Genomic DNA, 22,982 nt, shown 5'->3' on the forward strand with positions numbered 1-22,982 from the left:
TGACCAAATATGTCTGATTAGCACTCCACACAAGTCAATAACATCAACAAAACTCACCTTTCATTCATGCACAACGTAAAAAGTCTGGTGGACAAAATGAGACAGAAAAAGAAGTGGCATAAAACACGTAATAGAAAGTCGGAGAAAGTTGTACATGTAAACAAACTAAGGTGAGTTCAAGGACCGCCAAAATTAGTAGGACAAAACGGCGCTCGCCAAATACTCGAATCAGTGAAGCATGTTTAATATAAACAGTGTGCTTTATAACAACTAAGGAGATTTGTGTCATGTTTGTCCTCCTACAGAAACCATATTAATACAAAAAATAGATTGTTTTCCCCTCATCTTTTTCCATTTTTCATACATTTCTGAAAAAGCTCCAGAGAGCCACTAGGGCGGCGCTCATGCGGCTCTAGACCCGCGGGTTGCCGACCCCTGTACTATACCAATACCGGTATAGCATACAACCCTACTATTGAACTAAATACATCTCCCTTAATGAGGAGTTTTATGAAAAAAAATGTATAGTTTCAACATTTTAGGTGATGTTTGGTAGGCCCACAGGGCGCCTATTTACAACTGTAGTTTATCATTTGAACTGTCTGATCCCGTGTGATTGATTGCCATCACGTGTGGGCGTAGTATTCCTATTTATATTTAAGTCCCATGAAAGATGATCACGGGACTATTTTTAAGACTGTCTGGCAAGTCATCATTTGTTGACGTTTGGGAGTTGGGGGGGTGGGGCAGTCCATGCTTGAGATGAAACACCAGCCAAGTCAATTAGCATGTGGTCCTGCTGCGAGCCCCCTGTTCCATGCTAATGAGGCCTAATTAGGATGGCGAGGGATACCCTGAAGGAAAAACACCTACTCAGGAGTTGATTAAAATGTCATCATTGTCTTCGCGGTTTTTGGCGTTTCACTACCAGCTGATAAGGATTGGCGACGTCATGGAGGCGAGCGGGGAAACAGATGGACGGATCAACGCGGTTATTATCATGCTTTTGTTCAACCAGCGCGTGGATTATTCCTCCGGCGTCTTCCTGCTTTTTAGTCCACAACAAAAGCCTCAGAAGTGGCTGCATATTTGACTTTAAAAAAAACTCTGAAGAAAGTCCCGTCCTTGTTTGGAAAGTCCCCACAACTTGGTAACAAACATGTGTCCTGTCAGCAGATCCTTGACTAACTTTAAATACCAAATACAAACAAAAGAGTATAAAACATTGCTCATAATAGCATAGAAAGTTGAGAGAATGGAATATTTCCCACTATAAAAATGCAATTCAACGGTTCCGTGGTCAAACTGTCACCATCAGACATCAACTGTACCATTAACTTTACAGGCCATGTCCTCAGGAATATTTTAATAGTTGGCATTCAAGTATAATATTTAGAGATGTCCGATAATATCGGTCTGTCAATATTATCGGCCGATAAATGCTTTAAAATGTAATATCGGAAATTATCGGTATTGGTTTCAAAAAGTTAAATGTATGACTTTTTAAAACGCCGCTGTGTACACGGACGTAGGGAGAAGTACAGAGCGCCAATAAACCGTAAAGGCACTGCCTTTGCGTGCCGGCCCAGTCACATAATATGGAATAGAATAGAATAGAATAGAAAGTACTTATATTGATCCCTGGGGGAAATTCAGCACCTCAGTTCGCTCACAATAGACAATGATAATAATAAATTATATAATATATATAATATACATATACTCTACATTTAAGTGCAGTCAAGAAGGAACATATGCATCATACAGTCTGATGGCTGTCGGTATGAAGGACCTCCTGTGTCGTTCCGTGTTGCATTTTGGGAGTCTGAGCCTTCCACTGAACGTGCTTATTCTCCACGCAAGGTCCGATTGTAGTGGGTGGGAGGTGTTGTCCATAATGGCTAGGAGCTTTGCTAGACTTCTCCTCTCTGACACCACCACCAGTGAGTCGAGCTCCACTCCCACCACGTTACTGGCCTCTACCAACTTGTCCAGTCTGTTTGCGTCCCTCGCTCTCAGCCCGCTGCCCCAGCAGGTCACGGCGTCCAAGAAGGCGCCCGCCACCACCGATTCGTAGAACATCTTCATCATCTTTGTACAGACGTTGAAGGATCCTAGTCTCCTGAGAAAGGAGAGGCGGCTCTGTCCCTTCTTGTTTTGACCCATTCAGCTTGTTGTCCATGTGTACTCCCAGGTATTTATAATCCTCAACCATGTCCACATAGACCCCCCTGATGGAAACAGGCGTCGCCGGAGTACTCCTCCTCCTTCCCAGGTCCACAACCAGTTCCTTGGTCTTCGTCACATTAAGCTGGAGGTGGTTCTTTCCACACCATGTGACAAAGTCCTCCACCAGTGCCCTGTATTCCTCATCGTCATCATCCTCAATACACCCTACTATCGCAGAGTCATCAGAAAACTTCTGAAGGTGGCAGGACTCTGAGTGATAATGAAAATCGGTGGTATAAATGGTGAAGAGGAAGGGGGAGAGGACTGTGCCCTGCGGGGCCCCGGTGTTGCTGACCAGCCTGTCAGACACACAGTCCTGCAGTTGCACGTACTGTGGTCTGTCAGTCAGATAATCAACAACCCAGAACACCAAGGGGGCCTCCACCTGCATCGTCTCCAACTTCACACCCAGTAGTCCAGGCCGTATGGTATTAAAAACACTGGAGAAGTAAAAAAACATGACCCTCACACTGCTCGCAGGCTTGTCTAGGTGGGTGTGGGCTCGGTTCAGCAGGTAGATGACTGCGTCCTCCACTCCCAGTTGGGGCTGGTAGGCGAATTGGAGTAGGTCCAGGTGGGGCTTGACTGTAGGGCGGAGTTGTTCCAGGACTAACCTCTCCATGGTCTTCATGATATGGGAGGTTAGAGCCACCGGCCTGTAGTCCTTCGACGTGCTGGGTCGCGTGCACTTGCGGATGGGGGTCGCGTGCACTTGGGGATGGGGACCACGCATTAGGTTTTCCACCGTGTGGGGACTTTCTGCAGCCTAAGGCTCATGTTGAAGATGTGCTGGAGCACACCACACAGCTTTGAGCACCCTGGGGCTCACACCGTCAGGACCCACGGCCTTGCCTGTTTGTAACTTATTAAGCTGTGCATTCACCTGTTCTGCAGACAGACACACTGGAGGGGGGGTCTCAGGTGATTGGGGGAGGGGGGGGGGGGGGGGTTCATCAAACTGAGGGTGAGGTGTTAAGTGGGGGGAGGTAGTCATTGGATTTGGGGGGCTGTAAGGAGGGGAGGGGGGGATGGAATGGTTCGCTGAAGTTGTCAGGGGGCCGGCTGGCATGTGTCAAACCTGTTAAAGAACTGGTTTAGTTCATTGGCCCTCTCTTTGTCTTCGTCCACCCCCCTACCCCCCGACGGTTTGAGGCCGGTGATGGTCTGCATACCTCTCCAAACCGCCTTCATGTTGTTGTCCTTCAGCTTCCCTTATAATATCTACAGCTTTTCACACACACAAGTGAATACTTGGTCAACAGCCATACAGGTCACACTGAGGGTGGCCGTATAAACAACTTTAACACTGTTACAAATATGCGCCACACTGTGAACCCACACCAAACAAGAATGACAAACACATTTCGGGAGAACATCCGCACCGTAACACAACATAAACACAACAGAACAAATACCCAGAACCCCTTGCAGCACTAACTCTTCCGGGACGCTACAATATACACCTCCCTCTACCCTCTACCCTCAACCTCCTCATGCTCTCTCAGAGAGAGTATGTCCCAAATTCCAAGCTGCTGTTTTGAGGCATGCTAAAAAAAATAATGCACTTTCTGACTTCAATAATAAATATGGCAGTGCCATGTTGGCATTTTTTTTCCATAACTTGAGTTGATTTATTTTGGAAAACCATGTTACATTGTTTAATGCATCCAGCGGGGCTTCACAACAAAATTAGGCATAATAATGTGTTAATTCCACGACTGTACATATCGGTATCGGTTGATATCGGAATCGGTAATTAAGCGTTGGACAATATCGGATATCGGCAAAAAAAACATTATCGGACATCTCTAATAATATTGATATATAGATATAAATTAAACCGTCGAAAATAAATTCAAAATATTGATGAAAAAATTATAAAACTTTATCAACTGTCAAAAAGTGTAAAAAAAAAAAAAAAAAAGCTACAGTGATATTAGTATGTTTCAAAATAAAACTCTAATGATGAATAAAGCCAGTGTAGTAAAGTCAACTATATAGTAGGGTTGCACGGTATACCGGTATTAGTATAGTACCGCGATACTAATATTCGGTACTATACCACCTCTAAAAAGTACCGGCCCCCCACTAGTTAGCGGCTAATATCTGTCCTCAAGCAGCAGTGTTGTAACTACTTCAGTATCACTAATCCGTGTCTCCGTGGAGATAAAGCCAGTACTTTATCTAGTAATTTCAAGTTTAGTTTATTATTTTTTCGGTCAGTGGTCAACAAAATAAACAAGCCGTTTAACATAAACAAACAGTTGTACATTCATAAATTGAAAATGTTGCAGACCGAAAGGGTTTAGGCTGAAGTTGAACACTTATTGCGCACAACCCTAAAAACGAAGTCAAATACAAGATGAACTTCCAAAAATGATGACATTTCCTTTGCACAACATATTATAAATACACATTGTACACAACATAAATACTGTTCAATTATATACACAGTAAAGGCATGTGAAACATCCTTGTACACGTGTTAAACCTTTGCACCAATTATATACTATATACAAACAATTATACTTCCATTATTATTTATATCCCACATTTAGTTTGTAATTAACATTGATCGTAGTATTAACTACTGTGTTGATTCAAGAGTACAAGTCGTACAAGTTTCAATCTTGTACGACAATACATGCTTCAATACATTACATTATTTCCTTTAAAGAATAAAACGAGACAAACTGTAGTTAAACTTGAAAGGAAAACACAATAAATGTTTTTGGATGTTTTTGTAATGTTAAAATGTTTATACACGTTTGATAACGGTACTTAGAATAAATTAATATGATTTTTATGATGCGCCTCAGCGTCACGTGTTTGAAGTCAACATAAAAAAGCGCTATATAAATCTATTCTATTATTATTATTAATATATTCTACAGGACAAAATACATTTTAAACTCCATTAAATGTTGATATTAGTTGGGAAACTTTACTTACTGTAAATATTAATATTTCTGTAATAAATAATGGCTGTGCAGTTACTGATGGGGAGTGTTTGACCCCGGAACAGATTAATATGATTTTTATGATGCGTCACGTGCTTAAAGTCACTAGAAAAAAACGCTATACAAATCTATTCCATTACTATTATTAAGATTTTGGGAACATAGATTATAAAGTCCATTAAATGTTGATGATGTTGTTAAAAAATGTTACTTAAAACATTGCCTGCACGAAATAATTAAATAAGAAGGGGCGTCCATGATAACGTTGCTTGGATGGCAACATATGTTGCTCCAAAACCTGTATGTACCTTTCAGCATTAATGGTGCCTTCACAGATGTGTAAGTTACCCATGTCTTGGGCACTAATACACCCCCATACCATCACAGATGCTGGCTTTTACACTTTGCACCTATAACAATCAGGATGGTTCTTTTCCTCTTTGTTCCGGAGGACACAACGTCCACAGTTTCCAAAAACAATTTGAAGTGTGGACTTGTCAGACCACAGAACACTTTTCCACTTTGCATTAGTCCATCTTAGATGAGCTCGGGCCCAGGAAAGCCGGCGGCGTTTCTGGGTGTTGTTGATAAATGGATTTTGCTTTGCTTAGTAGAGTTTTAACTTGCATTTACAGATGTAGCAACAAACTGTAGTCCTGACAGGGGTTTTCTGAAGTGTTCCTGAGCCCATGTGGTGATATCCTTTACATGTCAGTTTTCGATGCAGTACCGCCTGACTGGTCTAAGGTCACGGGCATTCAAAGTTGGTTTTCGGCCTTGCCGCTTATGTGCAGTGATTTCTCCAGATTCTCTGAACCTTTTGATGATATTACGGACCGTAGATAGTGAAATCCCTAAATTCCTTGCAATAGCTCGTTGAGAAATGTTGTTCTTAAACTGTTTGACAATTTGCTCACGCATTTGTTCACAAAGTGGTGACCCTCGCCCCATCCTTGTTTGACTGAGCATTTCATGGAAGCTGCTTTTATACCCAATCATGGCACCCACCTGTTCCCAATTAGCTTGTTCACCTGTGGGATTTTCCAAATAAGTGTTTGATGAGCATTCCTCAACTTTCTCGGTCTTTTATGCCACTTGTGCCAGCTTTTTTGAAACATGTTGCAGGCATCAAATTCCAAATGAGCTAATATTTGCCAAAAATAACAAAGTTTCTTAGTTTGAACATTAAATATCTTGTCTTTGCAGTCTATTCAATTGAATATAAGTTGAAAAGGATTTGCAAATCATTGTATTCTGTTTTTATTTACCATTTACACAGTGTGACAACTGCACTGGTTTTGGGTTTTGTACATAGTTTTCTTAGGGGAAAAAAATATTTGAAAGTTTACACATGGTCAAAAACTCGACCTGTACAACCTTTGAGGCTTCTAAATGTGAGGTTGCATATAAATCTTAAAAATACATAAAACCTCCAAACAGACACTTTGTGTCATTTCAAATTGCTTTAATGTCAGGAAAAAGTAAAGTAAGCATTCAAATGGTGTCACCCACATGTACACAAGTCGTGCAAAATGACCCCGGGCATACTTGCCAACCCTCCCGATTCTCCCGGAGACTCCGGAATTTCAGTGCCCCTCCCGAAAATCTCCCGGGGCAACCATTCTCCCGAATTTCTCCGGATTTCCACCCTTACAACAATATTGGGGGCGTGCCTTAAAAGCACTGCCTATAGCGTCCGCTTTTCCTCCATACAAACAGCGTGCCGGCCCAGTCACATAATATATGCGGCTTTTACACACACTCAAGTGATTGCAAGGCATACTTGGTCAACAGCCATACAGGTCACACTGAGGGTGGCCGTATAAACAACTTTAACACTGTTACAAATATGCGCCACACTGTGAACCCACACCAAACAAGAATGACAAACACATTTCGGGAGAACATCCGCACTGTAACATAACATAAACACAACAGAACAAATACCCAGAATCCCTTGCAGCACTAACTCTTCCGGGACGCTACAATATACACCCCCGCTACCACCAAACCCCCCCCCACCATCTCCCGAATTCGGAGGTCTCAAGGTTGGCAAGTCACCTCACCAGGTGGATGCAGTACGCGGTCGAAACCTGCCAATCATCGCCACGGTCATGACCACCTCTCATGGCTGCACGGGCATCGAACGCGACATGACAGCTTGTGTACTTGCGACACGTGGGCGCAATGCGAGCTAAGATGGAGGCCAGGTGGCAGCATGCATGGCACTCTGAAACAGCAGCCATGCAGCAGCAGAACTGGAAGAAGCTGGATCCTCCCCACCCTCCCCCCCCCCCACCTCCATCTCTGCCCCCCAACCCCTCTTCTGGTTACATAAGACCCACAGAACAGAGGCAAGGAGGTGCAGCAGGGAGGAGAAATAAAAGAAGCCAAAATGGAAGAGGAGGAAAGAGGGAGATTGTAATTGGCCGATGAGACTGTGCCACCCGCTTTGGAGGAGACGTGGTGTTGAAAGCCAAACTAGAGAGAGGCTTTAAAATGGAGGAGAGATAGAGAGAGACCATCTTTATGTATTTGGAACTTCTAAAGTCGACACTGCCTGACTTCCAAATGAACACATTTTTCCCTCATGAATCAATTAGAATAAAAATGGTCTGTTCCAGGGTCAAAAACTAGAGATGTCCGATAATGGCTTTTTTGCCGATATCCGATATCCCGATATTGTCCAACTCTTGAGTACCAATTCCGATATCAACCGATACCGATATATACAGTCGTGGAATGAACACATTATTATGGCTTATTTTGTTGTGATGCCCCGCTGGATGCATTAAACAATGTAACAAGGTTTTCCAAAATAAATCAACTCAAGTTATGGAAAAAAAAAATGCCAACATGGCACTGCCATATTTATTATTGAAGTCACAAAGTGCATTCTTTTTTTTAACATGCCTCAAAACAGGAGCTTGGAATTTGGGACATGCCCTCCCTGAGAGAGCATGAGGAGGTTGAGGTGGGCGGGGTTGGGCTGGGGGAGGGGGGGTTTAGGGGGTAGCGGGGGGTGTTTATTGTAGCGTCCCGGAAGAGTTAGTGCTGCAAGGGGTTCTGGGTATTTGTTCTGTTGTGTTTATGTTGTGTTACGGTGCGGATGTTTGTCATTTTTGTTTGGTGTGGGTTCACAGTGTGGCGCATATTTGTAAGTGTTAAAGTTGTTTATACGGCCACCCTCAGTGTGACCTGTATGGCTGTTGACCAGTATGCCTTGCATTCACTTGTGTGTGTGAAAAGTCGTAGATATTATGTGACTGGGCCGGCACGCAAAGGCAGTGCCTTTAAGGTTTATTGGCGCTCTGTACTTCTCCCTATGTCCGTGTACACAGCAGCGTTTTAAAAAGTCATAAATTTGACTTTTTGAAACCGATACCGATCATTTTGAAACCGATACCGATAATTTCCGATATTACATTTTAAAGCATAATATCGAACTGCCGATATTATCGGACATCCCTATCAAAAACGGTCATCACCACATATCAACTGTACAGGCACTGGTTGTTTTTTAGTCACTGTTGACCTATAGGTTGTATTCACCTGACGTCACGTCCGGATCTTAAATATGCGAGGCTTAAAGTGGTGGTCAAGTGGGCCTTTTTCCTGAAGAAAAATGCCCTATGTTTGCGTTGTTTTCGGCCAGGGGTCGGCAACCCAAAACATTGAAAGAGCCATATTGGACCAAAAATACCATAAACAAATCTGTCTGGAGCCGCAAAAAAACAACGGAGACCCCCGGACTGTTGAACAACTTAAGCTGTACATCAAGCAAGAATGGGAAAGAATTCCACCTGAAAAGCTTCAAAATTGTGTCTTCTCAGTTCCCAAACGTTTACTGAGTGTTGTTAAAAGGAAAGGCCATGTAACATAGTGGTAAAAATGCCTCTGTGCCAACTTTTTTGCAACGTGTTGCTGCCATTAAATTTTAAGCTAATGATTATTTGCAAAAAAAAAATACGTTTCTTAGTTCGAACATTAAAGGGAAACATTATCACCAGACCTATGTAAACGTCAATATATACCGGTACCTTGATGTTGCAGAAAAAAGACCATATATTTTTTCAACCGATTTCCGAACTCTAAATGGGTGAATTTTGGCGAATTAAATGCCTTTCTATTATTCGCTCTCAGAGCGATGACGTCACGTTGTGACGTCACATCGGGAAGCAATTCGCCATTTTCTCACTTTCGTCGGTGTGTTGTCGGAGGGTGTGACAACACGAACAGGGACGGATTCAAGTTGCACCAGTGGCCCAAAGATGCGAAAGTGGCAAGAAATTGGACGGAATTTGTTCAAAATACGAGGCTGTGGGGAAAGCCGACGAAATGGTCAGTCGTTTGTTTCGCACACTTTACCGACGAAAGCTATGCTACGACAGAGATGGCAAGAATGTGTGGATATCCAGCGACACTCAAAGCAGATGCTGACATCAACTCCAAAACTGGACAGATCAGCTTTCAGGAAAAGAGAGCGGATGAGGGTATGTCTACAGAATATATTAATTGATGAAAACTTTATTCATTACTCGCGGTTTTACGTAAATTATTATACATAAACTGTGTTTACCAATAATTTAGCTTAAAAACATTTATTTTTTTCAATCATTCGAGTACATTTGGGTAGTCTTGTGTAATGCAGTATTTTGTGTCTATTTAGGTATGGTTAACCTGAGTGCTGAAATCGTGGAAAAATATATGTTCTTAGCGCGCCTGAAATGGGCTGTCTGCACTCTCAAAGTGCATGTTGTTGCCAAATGTATTTCATATGCTGTAAACCTAGTTCATAGTTGTTAGTTTCCTTTAATGCCAAACAAACATACCAATCGTTGGTTAGAAGGCGATCGCCGAATTCGTCCTCGCTTTCTCCCGTGTCGCTGGCTGTCGTGTTGTTTTCGGCGGTTTCGCTTGCATACGGTTCAAACCGATATGCCTCAATAGCTTCAGTTTCTTCTTCAATTTTGTTTTCGCTACCTGCCTCCACACTACAACCATCCGTTTCAATACATGCGTAATCTGTTGAATCGCTTAAGCCGCTCAAATCCGAGTCTGAATCCGAGCTAATGTCGCTATACCTTGCTGTTCTATCCACCATGTTTGTTTGTATTGGCATCACTATGTGACGTCACAGGAAAATGGACGGGTGTATATAACGATGGTTAAAATCAGGCACTTTGAAGCTTTTTTTAGGGATATTGCGTGATGGGTAAAATTTTGAAAAAAACTTCGAAAAATAAAATAAGCCACTGGGAACTGATTTTTAATGGTTTTAACCCTTCTGAAATTGTGATAATGTTCCCCTTTAAATATCTTGTCTTTGCAGTCTATTCAATTGAATATAAGTTGAAAAGGATTTGCAAATCATTGTATTCTGTTTTTATTTACGATTTACACAACGTGCCAACTTCACTGGTTTTGGGGTTTGCATTATTGAATATATTTTGGGTGTTCATTACCATTACTACAATAAAATATGTATCTTCATTTTTTACTTTTGCTACAGACATCAAATAGGGTGACTTTTTCCTGAACATTTTGCGGTTCTGGCACCTTTAGGGAGGTTCCAGTGTTAGTTTTTTTTTTTTTTTTTACATAACAAAACCAGGGATTGTGTTATGTGCGTGTTTGTGAAAGGTCTATTTTGTGACTTAGCATGTGACTGCATGCATGTGATTGTGTGTGTGTGTGTGTGTGTGCTACAGAGTCCAACCATCTGTGCGAGTGAAAGTGTGAGAGTGAACAAAATGGGGGTCTTGCTGCCTCATGTTGTGAGGGTCTCTACTGTGTTCTTAATGCACGCTCATTAGGAGCTGACAAAGAAGAAGAAGAAGGAAAAAATGGTACCAAAGACAGAGGAGGAGCTGTCTACACAGCTTAATATGGACGAGTGAGCGCTCTCTCTCTCTCTTGTCTCCTCAAGACAGAGGCGTAACCATGGTTACCAGGGGGACGGGCAAGGGTGTCTGGGGGGCTCACCAGGAAATCAATGCTTTGGAGAAGCTGGCGTGCGGATCAGCCATCACCACTGTTTCTGTCTCGGTGTGTGTTTAGGTGACTCATCCCTGGCTCTGCAGGAAGTGGATGTTAAAGCAGTCATAACCAGCAGGTTGAAGGCTGCTGCTTTAAGGAGGCAGGAAACGACGGGAGCTTAAGGTGAAATTACAGCAGGAAACCAAGGGAAGGAGGCGGGCTGGAGAAGTATTTTGGAGGGGTGTAAATCTCTCTGGGATACATGAAAGAGGTGCTGTACACAAATGAATATGCACGACGAGTGCATGCATAAATATTACACAACTCCCGGTCCTCCCGGAGGGTGTCAGAAGAAGTGAATAATAATCTTTTATTTTAGGTTGTAAACAAGTCTTAGTTAAAATAAATATGATGGCTGCAACATTTATGAGGCCTTAAATGTTAGATCTAATACAAGAGCTAAAAAGATATTAACAATAAATATTCACGTAAATGAAGTGGGGCTCCATTTTTCGTATGATTTGGGGTTTGATTCTTTTTCTTAACCAAAAGTGTGCCCTAGTTTATGTATGTTGCTTTGGTTATGGTATGGTCAAAGGTTGCACATAACACATTAGTCAGTTCCCCTATCTTCAAAATCGAGTGTCCAAACCAATTTTTTTATTTTTATTTTTATTTTATTTTTTTACTTTTTTTTTTTTTTTTAATTGCGTATGACTGCAAAAATGGCCACAAGGTGAGAAAAACTATTGAATACAGGAAAGAACTTGTAGAAAAGTGTGTGTGTGTGTGTGTGTATGTATGTATATATATATATATATATATATATATATACACATACAGTATATATATATATATATATACATACAGTATATATATACACACACACAGTATATATATATATATATATATATATATATATATATATATATATATATATATATATATATATACATACATATATATATATACATATACATATATATATACATGTACATATACATATATATATATACATGTACATATACATATATATATATATATATATATATATATATATATATATATATATATATATATATATATATATATATATATATATATATATATATATATATATATGAGTCGAGGTTACTGTGGTTTATGTGGGCTTTGTACCGAGGATGTCGCTGTGGCTTGTGCAGCCCTTTGAGACACTTGTGATTTAGGGCTATATAAATAAACATTGATTGATTGATTGATTGATCTGTAATACAGTGGTCAATACCGGGGTAGAGCGGGATATACCTTGGGTCAGGAAAAAACACAGAGTCCATTTCATCCCTACAAGCCTGTTTCGCAGGTTTCCCTGCTCTTCAGGGGATTTTCCCCTGAATCTATTTGAATTTATATGTATATACATTAGGGCTGGGTATCGTTTAAAAATTTTCGATACCAGTACCAATACCATTACCCTTAAAACGCTACCGATACCAACTGAGTACTTAATTTGATTAATGTATATATATATATATATATATATATATATATATATATATATATATATATATATATACAGATTTTTGTATAGCATTTTCTTCTCTCTATAAAATGTGTTCTATGTTAATATTTTTGAGCATTTGGAATGGATTAATTGGATTTACCTAATTTCTCTCTGCTCTGCACAAAATAGCCTATGTAAAAATGTCAAATAATGAAAGACAGGGCACATGTGAAAGTAAGTTGACCAGAAACGTATACGTAGCCCCTTCCTGCCCTGTCATTGGCAAGAAAATAATGGCAAATATTCCCTGAAATTCCCATTGTTCTTTGTTAGTGCTAAACTAGTAAACAAACACACATATCGAATCTTGTCCGGAGATGAACTTTGTTTTAACTGTGTTCCTTTTTTTTAAATTTTTTTTTATTTTTTTTGTTGAAAATTGTATTTCCCATTAATTCATTCGCTCCAGAGCATGCACCAAAATAAATTGAAGTTTGATTTAAAAGTGTAACAGTCATTTCACATAAGTGTGGGGGAAAATGTGGGTGTCAAAACAAAATTGATACCACTTTATATCAGTCACCATATTTAGTTATATTAGGAGGATCAAATATGAAAAACTATCTCTTAAAGTCAGAGCTATTCTTTTGTTGTTGAATTTTATTGAGATGGCGTAATTATAAATACAATTTAAAAAAACAGCATTTCTGCAATTTTTTTTATGTATTATGTATTTTAGTGGGATTTGTTTCAAAATAGTAGTTTAAAAAATGGCATTTTTCAGGGGTTCCTAAACGTAAGTTTTAAACACCAATTTAAATATATTAATTTAAAAAAAACAGCCCACATTTGTATTGAGGCGACAAAGCAAATACTTACATATTAGTAAGACTTAAACTTTTTTCTTAGGTAATTTGTATTGCATAATTTCTAAGAATATGTCACATGTCAATAAATGAGCTTCAGAGGTCACCTCCATTAGGACACATTAGATTTACCTAAAAAGCAGGAAATAGTCCTCTCTAAAGCTAAAATGGAGTTAAATGTCCGAAAACCCCCACTTTATTCTTTCCTAATGTGATGTTTTGCAGCTTGTAAAGCTCCATAATGCTGAGTGCTTGGTGCTGAAAAGGCTTCAGTCATTCATGAACTGCTGTGCTTTTGTTACTGATGGCGGCCATTGTCTCTGTGGGTGGATCAGTGAATGTCTGACAACTTTTGTTACTTTGCTTCCAACCCGCCTTAACATACCTCTTGTCTTCTTGTTCATTCCTGAAGAGATGGCGTTCCACTTGGTCCTGTTCCTGCTGCTGCTGACCCACCGGACCACGGGCCAAGACTCCGAGGATCCCGATGCTCTCCCGACGGGCTGCGGTTGGGGCCTGGGACGACCCTACACCCTCCTCTGCGACCTAGACTCCATATGGGGTGTCGCCGTGGAGTCGGCGGCGGCGGGCGGCGTGCTGGCGGCAATCTTGCTGGCCTTGGTCCTGCTCTGCCGCGTGCGTCACATCAGCGAGGCGGAGAAGCGTAGCGGCGTCGGCCCCATCCTGTTGCTGCTCCTGGGCGTGGTGGGCTTGTTCGGGCTGAGTTTCGCTTACCTGATCGAGCAGGACGAGACGCTGTGTCTTCTCCAGAGGGCCCTGTGGGGCCTCCTCTTCGCTCTTTGCTTCTCCTGCTTGCTGGTGCAGGGCGTGCGCCTGCGCAGGGTGGGCCGGGAACGCCGCGGCCCAGGGGGATGCGCTCTCTCGGGCCTGGCGTTGGGCCTGAGCGCCGTGCAGGGCATCATCGCCGCCGAGTGGCTCCTCTTGACCGTGCTGAGGGAGGGTCGCGCCGCCTGCCAGTACCTCCCCATGGACTTCTCGCTGGCTTGCAGCTACGTGCTGGCCCTCCTGTTAGCCGCCTTGACTGCCGCCGCTCTGGCTCTATGCGGGAAGAGCCGTCGGTGGCGCTGCAGTGCCGTTTGGCTGCTGGTCACCTGCCTGCTGTCGCTGCTGCTGTGGGCGGCCTGGGTCGGCTTCTATCTGTACGGAAACTCCTGGCTCGAAAAGTCCCCAGAATGGAACGACCCGGCGCTGGCCATCGCCTTAGTCGCCCAGGGCTGGCTCCTGCTCATCTTCCACGCCATTCCCGAGTCGCACATATGCCTGAAGCCTCCGCCGCAGCCCACCGCCCCGGACTACTTCGACACGTCACAGAACTCCACGCGGCTGAGGGAGACCAGCTTCGATGAAGACATCCCGCTCTCTCACAGGCAGTTTGTGGAGAACCAGGGATACGGATACAACGATGAAAACACCGCAGGTATGTGAACAAAAAGAGACATCATTCATGGGTAGAAACTAGGGTTGTACGGTATACCGGTATTGGTATAGTACCGCGATACTAATGAATCATATTCGGTACTATACCCATACTAGCCAACCCTCCCGAATTTCAGTGCCCCTCCCGAAAATCTCCCGGGGCAACCATTCTCCCGAATTTCCACCCAGACAACAATTTTGGGGGTGTGTCCTTAAAGGCACTGCCTTTAGCGTCCTCTACAACCTGTCGTCACGTCCGCTTTTCCTCCATACAAACAGCGTGCCGGCCCAGTCACATAATATATGCGGCTTTTACACACATAAGTGAATGCAAGGCATAATTGATCAACAGCCATACAGGTCACACTGAGGGTGGCCGTATAAACAACTTTAACACTGTTACAAATATGCGCCACACTGTGAACCCACACCAAACAAGAATGACAAACACATTTCGGGAGAACATCCGCACCGTAACACAACATAAACACAACAGAACAAATACCCAGAACCCCTTGCAGCATTAACTCTTCCGGGACGCTACAATATAAACCCCCCATCTCCCGAATTCGGAGGTCTCAAGGTTGGCAAGCATGGCGTAGTTGGGGGCGGCATGGCGTAGTGGGTAGAGCAACCGTGCCAGAAACCTGAGGGTTGCAGGTTCGCTCCCCGCCTCTTACAATCCAAAAATTGCTGCCGTTGTGTCCTTGGGCGGGACACTTCACCCTTTGCCCCCGGTGCCACTCACACCGGTGAATTGAATGATGAATGATAGGTGGTGGTCGGAGGGGCCGTTGGCGCAAATTGCAGCCACGCTTCCGTCAGTCTACCCCAGGGCAGCTGTGGCTATGAAAGTAGCTTACCACCACCAGGTGTGAATGAATGATGGGTTCTACATGTAAAGCGACTTTGGGTACTTAGAAAAGCGCTATATAAATCCCAGTTATTATTATTATGACTATACCGCCTCTGAAATGTACCGGTCCGCCACCCCGCTCCCCCGTCGTCGTCACGTCTTGTCATTGCTGGTTTACGAGCAGACGAGCATGTTCGGCAGCGCACAATCACAGAGTACTTACAAGCAGACACAGTGTGTAGACAGAAAAGGGAGAACGAACGCATTTTGGCTTATAACTAACGATAAAGGTGAAGTTATAACACTGAAACGCCCTCAGGAAGAGGTGCTTTAAGACATGGCTAGCTAGCTAGCGGCTAAAGTCCGGCCCCAGTCTGCAGTGCTTTAGCTACTTCTAAATCACTAATCCTCGTCTCCATGGCGACAAATAAAGTATGTTTCTTACAAGTATCATCCCTGCAGGACGAGGAATAGCTAAACATGCTTCACTACACACCGTAACTCACCGGCGTCAAAATGTAAAAAAATGCCATTGGTGGATCTACAGCTGACATCCACTGTAATGATACCAAGTACAGGAGCGTCTCTAGTCGATACTACTATGATTACGTCGATATTTTTTGGCATCACAAAACATCTTCTTTCGTTTTTTTTTATTTTCTCAGGAAATACGTCCCTGGACACATGAGGACTTTGAATATGACCAATGTATGATCCTGTAACGACTTGGTATCGGATTGATACCCAAATTTGTGGTATCATCCAAAACTAATGTAAAGTATCAAACAACAGAAGAATAAGTGATTATTACATTTTGACATAAGTGTAGATAGAACATGTTAAAAGAGAAAGTAAGCAGATATTAACAGTAAATGAACAAGTAGATTAATAATTCATTTTCTACCACTTGTCCGTAATAATGTTGACAAAATAATAGAATGGAAAATGACACAATATGTTACTGCATATGTCAGCAGACTAATTAGGAGCCTTTGTTTGTTTACTTACTACTAAAAGACAAGTTGTCTTGTATGTTCACTATTATATTTAAGGACACACTTGCAATAAGAAACATATGTTTAATGTACCCTAAATTTTTTTTGTTAAAATAAAGCCAATAATGCAATTTTTTGTGGTTCCCCTTTATTTAGAAAAGTACCAAAAAGTATCAAAAGTACCAAAATATTGGTATCGGGACATCTCTAGAAGAAACACAAATTAACAGTTGACTCACTGCGGTTGTACTATTCCTCTTCAGTTTCCACTTTGATGCAACACTCCATTTTCTTGCTGCCCTCAGTCTCCTCTTGGATAAAACATTCACACCATCAGCTAACTCGAGACGCTCCAAATGCATATTTCCCATAATGAAAAGTAATTTAAAAAGTAAAGGAAACAAAGTACAAATGAACTTCCATCATGCATGTTGACACATTCTAGCTGTGTACTGCAAATTTGACAGCGACAAGCAAACAAACGCGTCCTCAACCTACTGAATCATTCTTGCTAGGGGCTAACGTCCCTCCACAGTGCAAAGCCACTTCTAAGTTAGCAATCCTCGCCTACATGGCGGCAAATAAACTAAGTTTCGTAGAGGTATTATTATCACTGGAGGCCTGAGGAGAGGCTAAACATGCTACACTACACACCGTAGGAGAATGTGCTAAAGGTGGGCGGATCGATACAAACATCGACAGTAACACCGTCAAGTATAGTATCAGTATATGGTCGATACTACAGTGGTTAGTTCGATATTTTTTTACTACCAAACAATATTTTTACTTTTGTTGTTGTTTACAAACTCAACAAAAAGAACCCCTGGACACAGGAGGGCTTTAAGGAAAAAAGAAAAAAAAAGAGTTTAAATCAGCAGGAAATAATTTAAATATTGAATTGATATTTTTACATCGCTGTGACGATGTGGCGACTTGTCCAGGGTGTACCCCGCCTTCCGCCCGATTGTAGCTGAGATAGGCTCCAGCGCCCCCCGTGACCCCGAAGGGATTAAGCGGTAGGAAATGGATGGATGGATGGATTTTTACATCGCCATCCTTTGTTTTTGTCTGATTTTAATTGTAATATAAATTTAAATAATTTGATGATCTGGAAATTTTTTAGTATCAGTATCTGTATGGCCAATATCGCCCCTGCAACTACTTGGTATTAGATTGATACCCAAATTTGTAGTATCGCCCAAAACAAATAGTTTTATAACAATATTTGAGAAAATAATACAACTCAAAGTGATGCAATAAGTTATTGCATACGTCAGCAGCTAAATTAAGAGCCTTTGAAACCTTCTTTTGAAATGGTGCTATTATCATTTGTATACCAAATACACTATATTGCCAAAAGTATTTGGCCACCTGCCTTGACTCACATATGAACTTAAAGTGCCATCCCATTCCTAACCCATATTGTTCAATATGATGTCGGTCCACCTTTTGCAGCTATTATAGCTTCAACTTTTCTGGGAAGGCTGTCCACAAGGTTGCGGAGTGTGTTTATAGGAATTTTTAGACCATTCTTCCAAAAGCGCATTGGTGAGGTCACACACTGATGTTGGTCGAGAAGGCCTGGCTCTCAGTCTCCGTTCTAATTCATCCCAAAGGTGTTCTATCGGGTTCAGGTCAGGACTCTGTGCAGGCCAGTCAAGTTCATCTACACCAGACTCTGTCATCCATGTCTTTATGCACAGTCATGTTGGAAGAGGAAGGGGCCCGCTCCAAACTGTTCCCACAAGGTTGGGAGCATCGAATTGTCCAAAATGTTTTGGTGTCCTGGAGCATTCAAAGTTGCTTTCACTGGAACTAAGGGGCCAAGCTCAACTCCTGAAAAACAACCCCACACCATAGTTCCTCCTCCACCGAATTTCACACTCGGCACAATGCAGTCCGAAATGTACTGTTCTCCTGGCAACCTCCAAACCCAGACTCGTCCATCAGATTGCCAGATGGAAAAGTGTGATTCATCACTCCAGAGAACGCTTTGCATTGGACTTGGTGATGTATGGCTTAGATGCAGCTGCTCGGCCATGGAAACCCATTCCATGAGGCTCTCTGCGTACTGTACGTGGGCTAATTGGAAGGTCACATAAAGTTTGGAGCTTTGTAGCAACTGACTTCAAAAAGTCGGCGACTACTTTGCACTATGCGCTTCAGCATCCGCTGACCCCTCTCTGTCAGTTTACGTGGCCTACCACGTCGTGGCTGAGTTGCTGTTGTTCCCAAACTCTTCCATTTTCTTATAATAAAGCCGACAGTTGACTTTGGAATATTTAGGAGCGGGGAAATTTCATGACTGGATTTGTTGCACAGGTCAACGCTGGAAATCACTGAGAGCGGCCCATTCTTTCACAAATGTTTGTAGAAACAGTCTCCATGCCTAAGTGCTTGATTTTATACACCTGTGGGCGGGCCAAGTGATTAGGACACCTGATTCTGATCACTTGGATGGGTGGCTAAAAACTTTTGGCAATATAGTGTATATCCCAATATAGATTTGAGGCATACTTGCCAACCTTGAGACCTCCGATTTCAGGAGGTGGGGGGTGGGGGTTGGCGGCGTGGTCGGGGGTGGGGCGGGGCGGGGCGTGGTTGGGGGCGTGGTTAAGAGGAGAGGAGTATATTGACAGCTAGAATTCACCAAGTCAAGTATTTCATACATATATACATATATCTACATCCTGAAAAAATGCAAACAAAACTGTGTTTAGATCATTGATACTTCAAACTTGCATAAATATAACATGAATATAACATAACTTGGCTTCTGAGAGCTTCAAAATGTAATAAATAAAATGCTAAAGTTTTTGATAAACAAACAATTATTTTAATAATTAAATATGGTTATTTTAAATGAAATATTATGATAATTTAAAATTAATTATTTCAAATATGTTTATTTTAATGTACCGGTATAATTCTATGGCTTGATGTAATAAGGAAAAAAAATAAAAAATAAAAATACAATTAATGTTGATGTTTTTAGCAAAATATAATAAACATTTATTTAGTTGTTTTTTTTTAAATTAATAAATATATTTATTTTTAGGTAAGATAAACATAATAATACAATGTATCTTTAGTCTGGATGATTTAGTTCTTGTCACCCAGTTGTCCTCCCGTCGTGAAAAAAGGCTGTCCTCACTCAGGTCCGCATGGAGCTGGAGGGGGCGTGGCCTCCAGCTCCGGCTGAAAATCGGGAGATTTTCGGGAGAATATTTGTCCCGGGAGGTTTTCGGGTGAGGCGCTGAATTTCGGGAGTCTCCCGGAAAATTCGGGAGGGTTGGCAAGTATGATTTGAGGTCATCCCTCAAAAGAGACCTCCGTTGTTATCGTTCATTAGCGTGCAGATCTTTAAGTATATTATTACACAGTATCCTCTCATGCATGACTTTGTTGTTTTCTTATACCCTCAGTCTCTTTGGATAAAATGCTTCTTGTCATATGGTCAAATGTTCCGACGAGTGCGTGTGTTTAAGAGCTACCGCCAACTGCTGGCCTGCCATGCATATTTTGTCTTGCATGTAATTAAGCAGGGGTTGTTCTGAACGAAAAATGCTTTTTTTTTCGGAAAGTATGAGCGCCAAAAGCAAACTTTCGTGCAGAGCAAGATTTGTGATGAGTCACAATGATGAGTCATCCTTCTATCTATCTCTCCTACATCAGGATTGAGGAGCGGCAGCAGCGCCGGGCAGCACAACAGCAACACGGGCGCCAGGCCCAGCGCTCCCTTCCGCAGTAACGTCTACCAGCCCACCGAAATGACCATGATCCTGAACGGGGGAGCGGTGAGTACATCCTCCCAGTCGCAGGTACACGCCGCTAACACGCCGCGCCCCTCCCGAAACAGACTGCATGCACATTTGTGCCGGATCGTACATCATTCCAAACCAAAAAAAAACCAAAACCAAGAGCCGTGTGAGTGTGCACAGTGCATGTTCCAGTGTTGTTTTTGTAAACACATGCATGTAAAGGCCTTGCCACACATGGTCACTCATTTGAGCGGGCAAATGAGTGTAAATAAGCAGCTGTTACTAACCAACCGGCCACTATGGCTTTCCATATAGCTGTTACACGATCACCAAAGCATGGCTCAAAAGCACACAAGCCACTGACAAAAATAGTCATAGGTGCTCTCTATTTTTAGTCTTTCATCCCAAAAGCCTCACACTTCCAAGCTCCATTTCACTAGAATGAAATCACTTCGATTTGTACTCAGGGATAAGCAAAACTCTTATATAAAAGTAAAAAAAAGTTATTTTTATTTTTATTTTTTTCATATAGTATAGCTTTTAAGAATGGTTTAACGATTGAATGTAAAACAGTTAGCAGGGCCAATATTAAATACAAATAAAATAAGAATGTCAATTTTAATACATAGTAAGTTTTTATTTATAAATAAGTCAAATGTTAATAATGTTAGTCTGTGAATTTAAATTATTTTATCATTAGAACATTTCTTTGTATTCATTTGTTTGTTGTAAATATGCTTTTAACATTGAATAAAACAACATACTGTATGTACCGGTATTGTTTTTTTTAGTGTGTTTAAAATGTATTTAAAAGTGCAGCGAATTACTTTACAATAATACAAATTTAAAATTACAAATATTGGCGAAAAACTATTTTTTTTATTGTTTTTGTAATCATTTAATTATGATAATATAAACTTATACTCATTTAGATTCAGATTAATATTTGTATTTCCAATGATTTTCAATTAATGATGTGCCTCAAACACACACGCACGTACGCAGACACACACACAGGCACTCACACACACACACATTTTTGTATTTGTTACCTTCTTGAGTTCTCCGAAAAAATGCCTACCTCTTTAGGACCACCCTTTCTAGATATATAAAGATTTGTATTTACAACATTAATAATATATACATACTTTGCAAATATAAAAAAAGCTTGTTGTGAAAAATGAGTTGGAATTTCACAAGAAAAAGGTCACAATTTCACAAGAAAAACTTAGAATTTTGGCAGTATCATAATAAAAGTCGTAATTTTACACAACGCAAGTCAAAATTTTACAAGAAAAACTGAACATTTGTGCAATATTATGATAAAAGGAATTTTACTCAATAACAGTCGCAAAGCTTTACATTTTGGCAATTTTATGAAAAGAGTCAACATTTTACTCGACAAAAGTCACAATTTTATAAGCAAACTTTAAAATGTTGGCAATATAATAATAATAATCAGAATTTTACTCTGCAAAAGTATGACAAAAGTCATAATTTTACTCAAAATATGTCACTACTTTACAAGAACCAAAAAATTGCAATATTTTGATAAGTCAGAATTTTATATGACAAATGTCATAATTTTGCTTCAAAAAGTAATAATTTTACGAGAAAATATTGCAATATTACAGAAACAAAAAGAATATGAGAAATTGTTCCCAATTTTATAAGAAAAAAGTCGACACATTGTGAGAAAAAGACTGCTTTTAGTTCATTTGTATTTTTATTTTTTGTTTGTAATTGATTTTAACCTTCATTATTTACTTAAAGTTATTACAGTATGTCTCTATATACATATATTTTAATTTTTTGTATTAATTTTGGCCAAAGGGGGCGCATTTCAATTTCTTACATACTTGTTATTACATATGTTGACCAGAGGGGGAGCCCTTTTAAAACTGACAAACAGTCAATTTGAAAAATCCCTCCCTTTTAGGACCACCCTAATTTTTGATAGATTTCACCACCAGGGGTGCAAATGAGACATTCTCTATTAGATGCAATGGTTTTCCATATTGGGACCATGATTTATGTCCTAACTTGTTCATCTATCCTCATATGGAAGGTACTTTTCCTTGTTGATGTCTCAAGAAGGGTAGAAATACAAGAACACACACTCGCGCAGACTTGAGGCACACACAAACACACACAAATGGGAAATGAGTTATATGCTGCGTCCATTTAGGGTTACATTATGTTCATGCACTTGCTGTACTGTATGCATGAGAAGATGCATCTTGCGATGAAGTGACACAAATGCTAAATTCTGCTAATAGCATAATTTATGGTGGTTATAGTAAAAAAAAAAAAAGGTTTTGAACTATAAAAAAAATAAACAATGCTGTACTCATATTATATGTACTATACATACTGTACATCTATAAATCATGCATTTTCTATAGGAATTACGAAT

General features: G+C 41.0%; 1 protein-coding gene across 3 annotated transcripts in view; it reads left to right on the forward strand.

Moving 5' to 3' along the window:
* The window catches only part of gprc5ba (G protein-coupled receptor, class C, group 5, member Ba), a 34,937-nt gene that overhangs the window by 5,955 nt on the left and 6,000 nt on the right, over positions 1-22,982 (forward strand). Inside the window, exons 1-3 of one of the 3 annotated variants that reach the window (XM_061974207.1) lie at positions 11,229-11,351; positions 13,930-14,955; positions 20,481-20,626. In XM_061974207.1, the coding sequence (XP_061830191.1) occupies positions 13,932-14,955; positions 20,481-20,626 (1,170 nt within the window). In that variant the 5' untranslated portion in view covers positions 11,229-11,351; positions 13,930-13,931. Of the gene's footprint in view, positions 1-11,228; positions 11,352-13,929; positions 14,956-20,480; positions 20,627-22,982 lie in introns of those variants that run through there. The other 2 variants (XM_061974206.2, XM_061974208.2) reach the window with 2 other exon arrangements.

The sequence above is a fragment of the Nerophis lumbriciformis genome, linkage group LG22 (genome assembly GCF_033978685.3).
Source record: "Nerophis lumbriciformis linkage group LG22, RoL_Nlum_v2.1, whole genome shotgun sequence".
Classification (NCBI taxonomy): Eukaryota; Metazoa; Chordata; class Actinopteri; order Syngnathiformes; family Syngnathidae; genus Nerophis; species Nerophis lumbriciformis.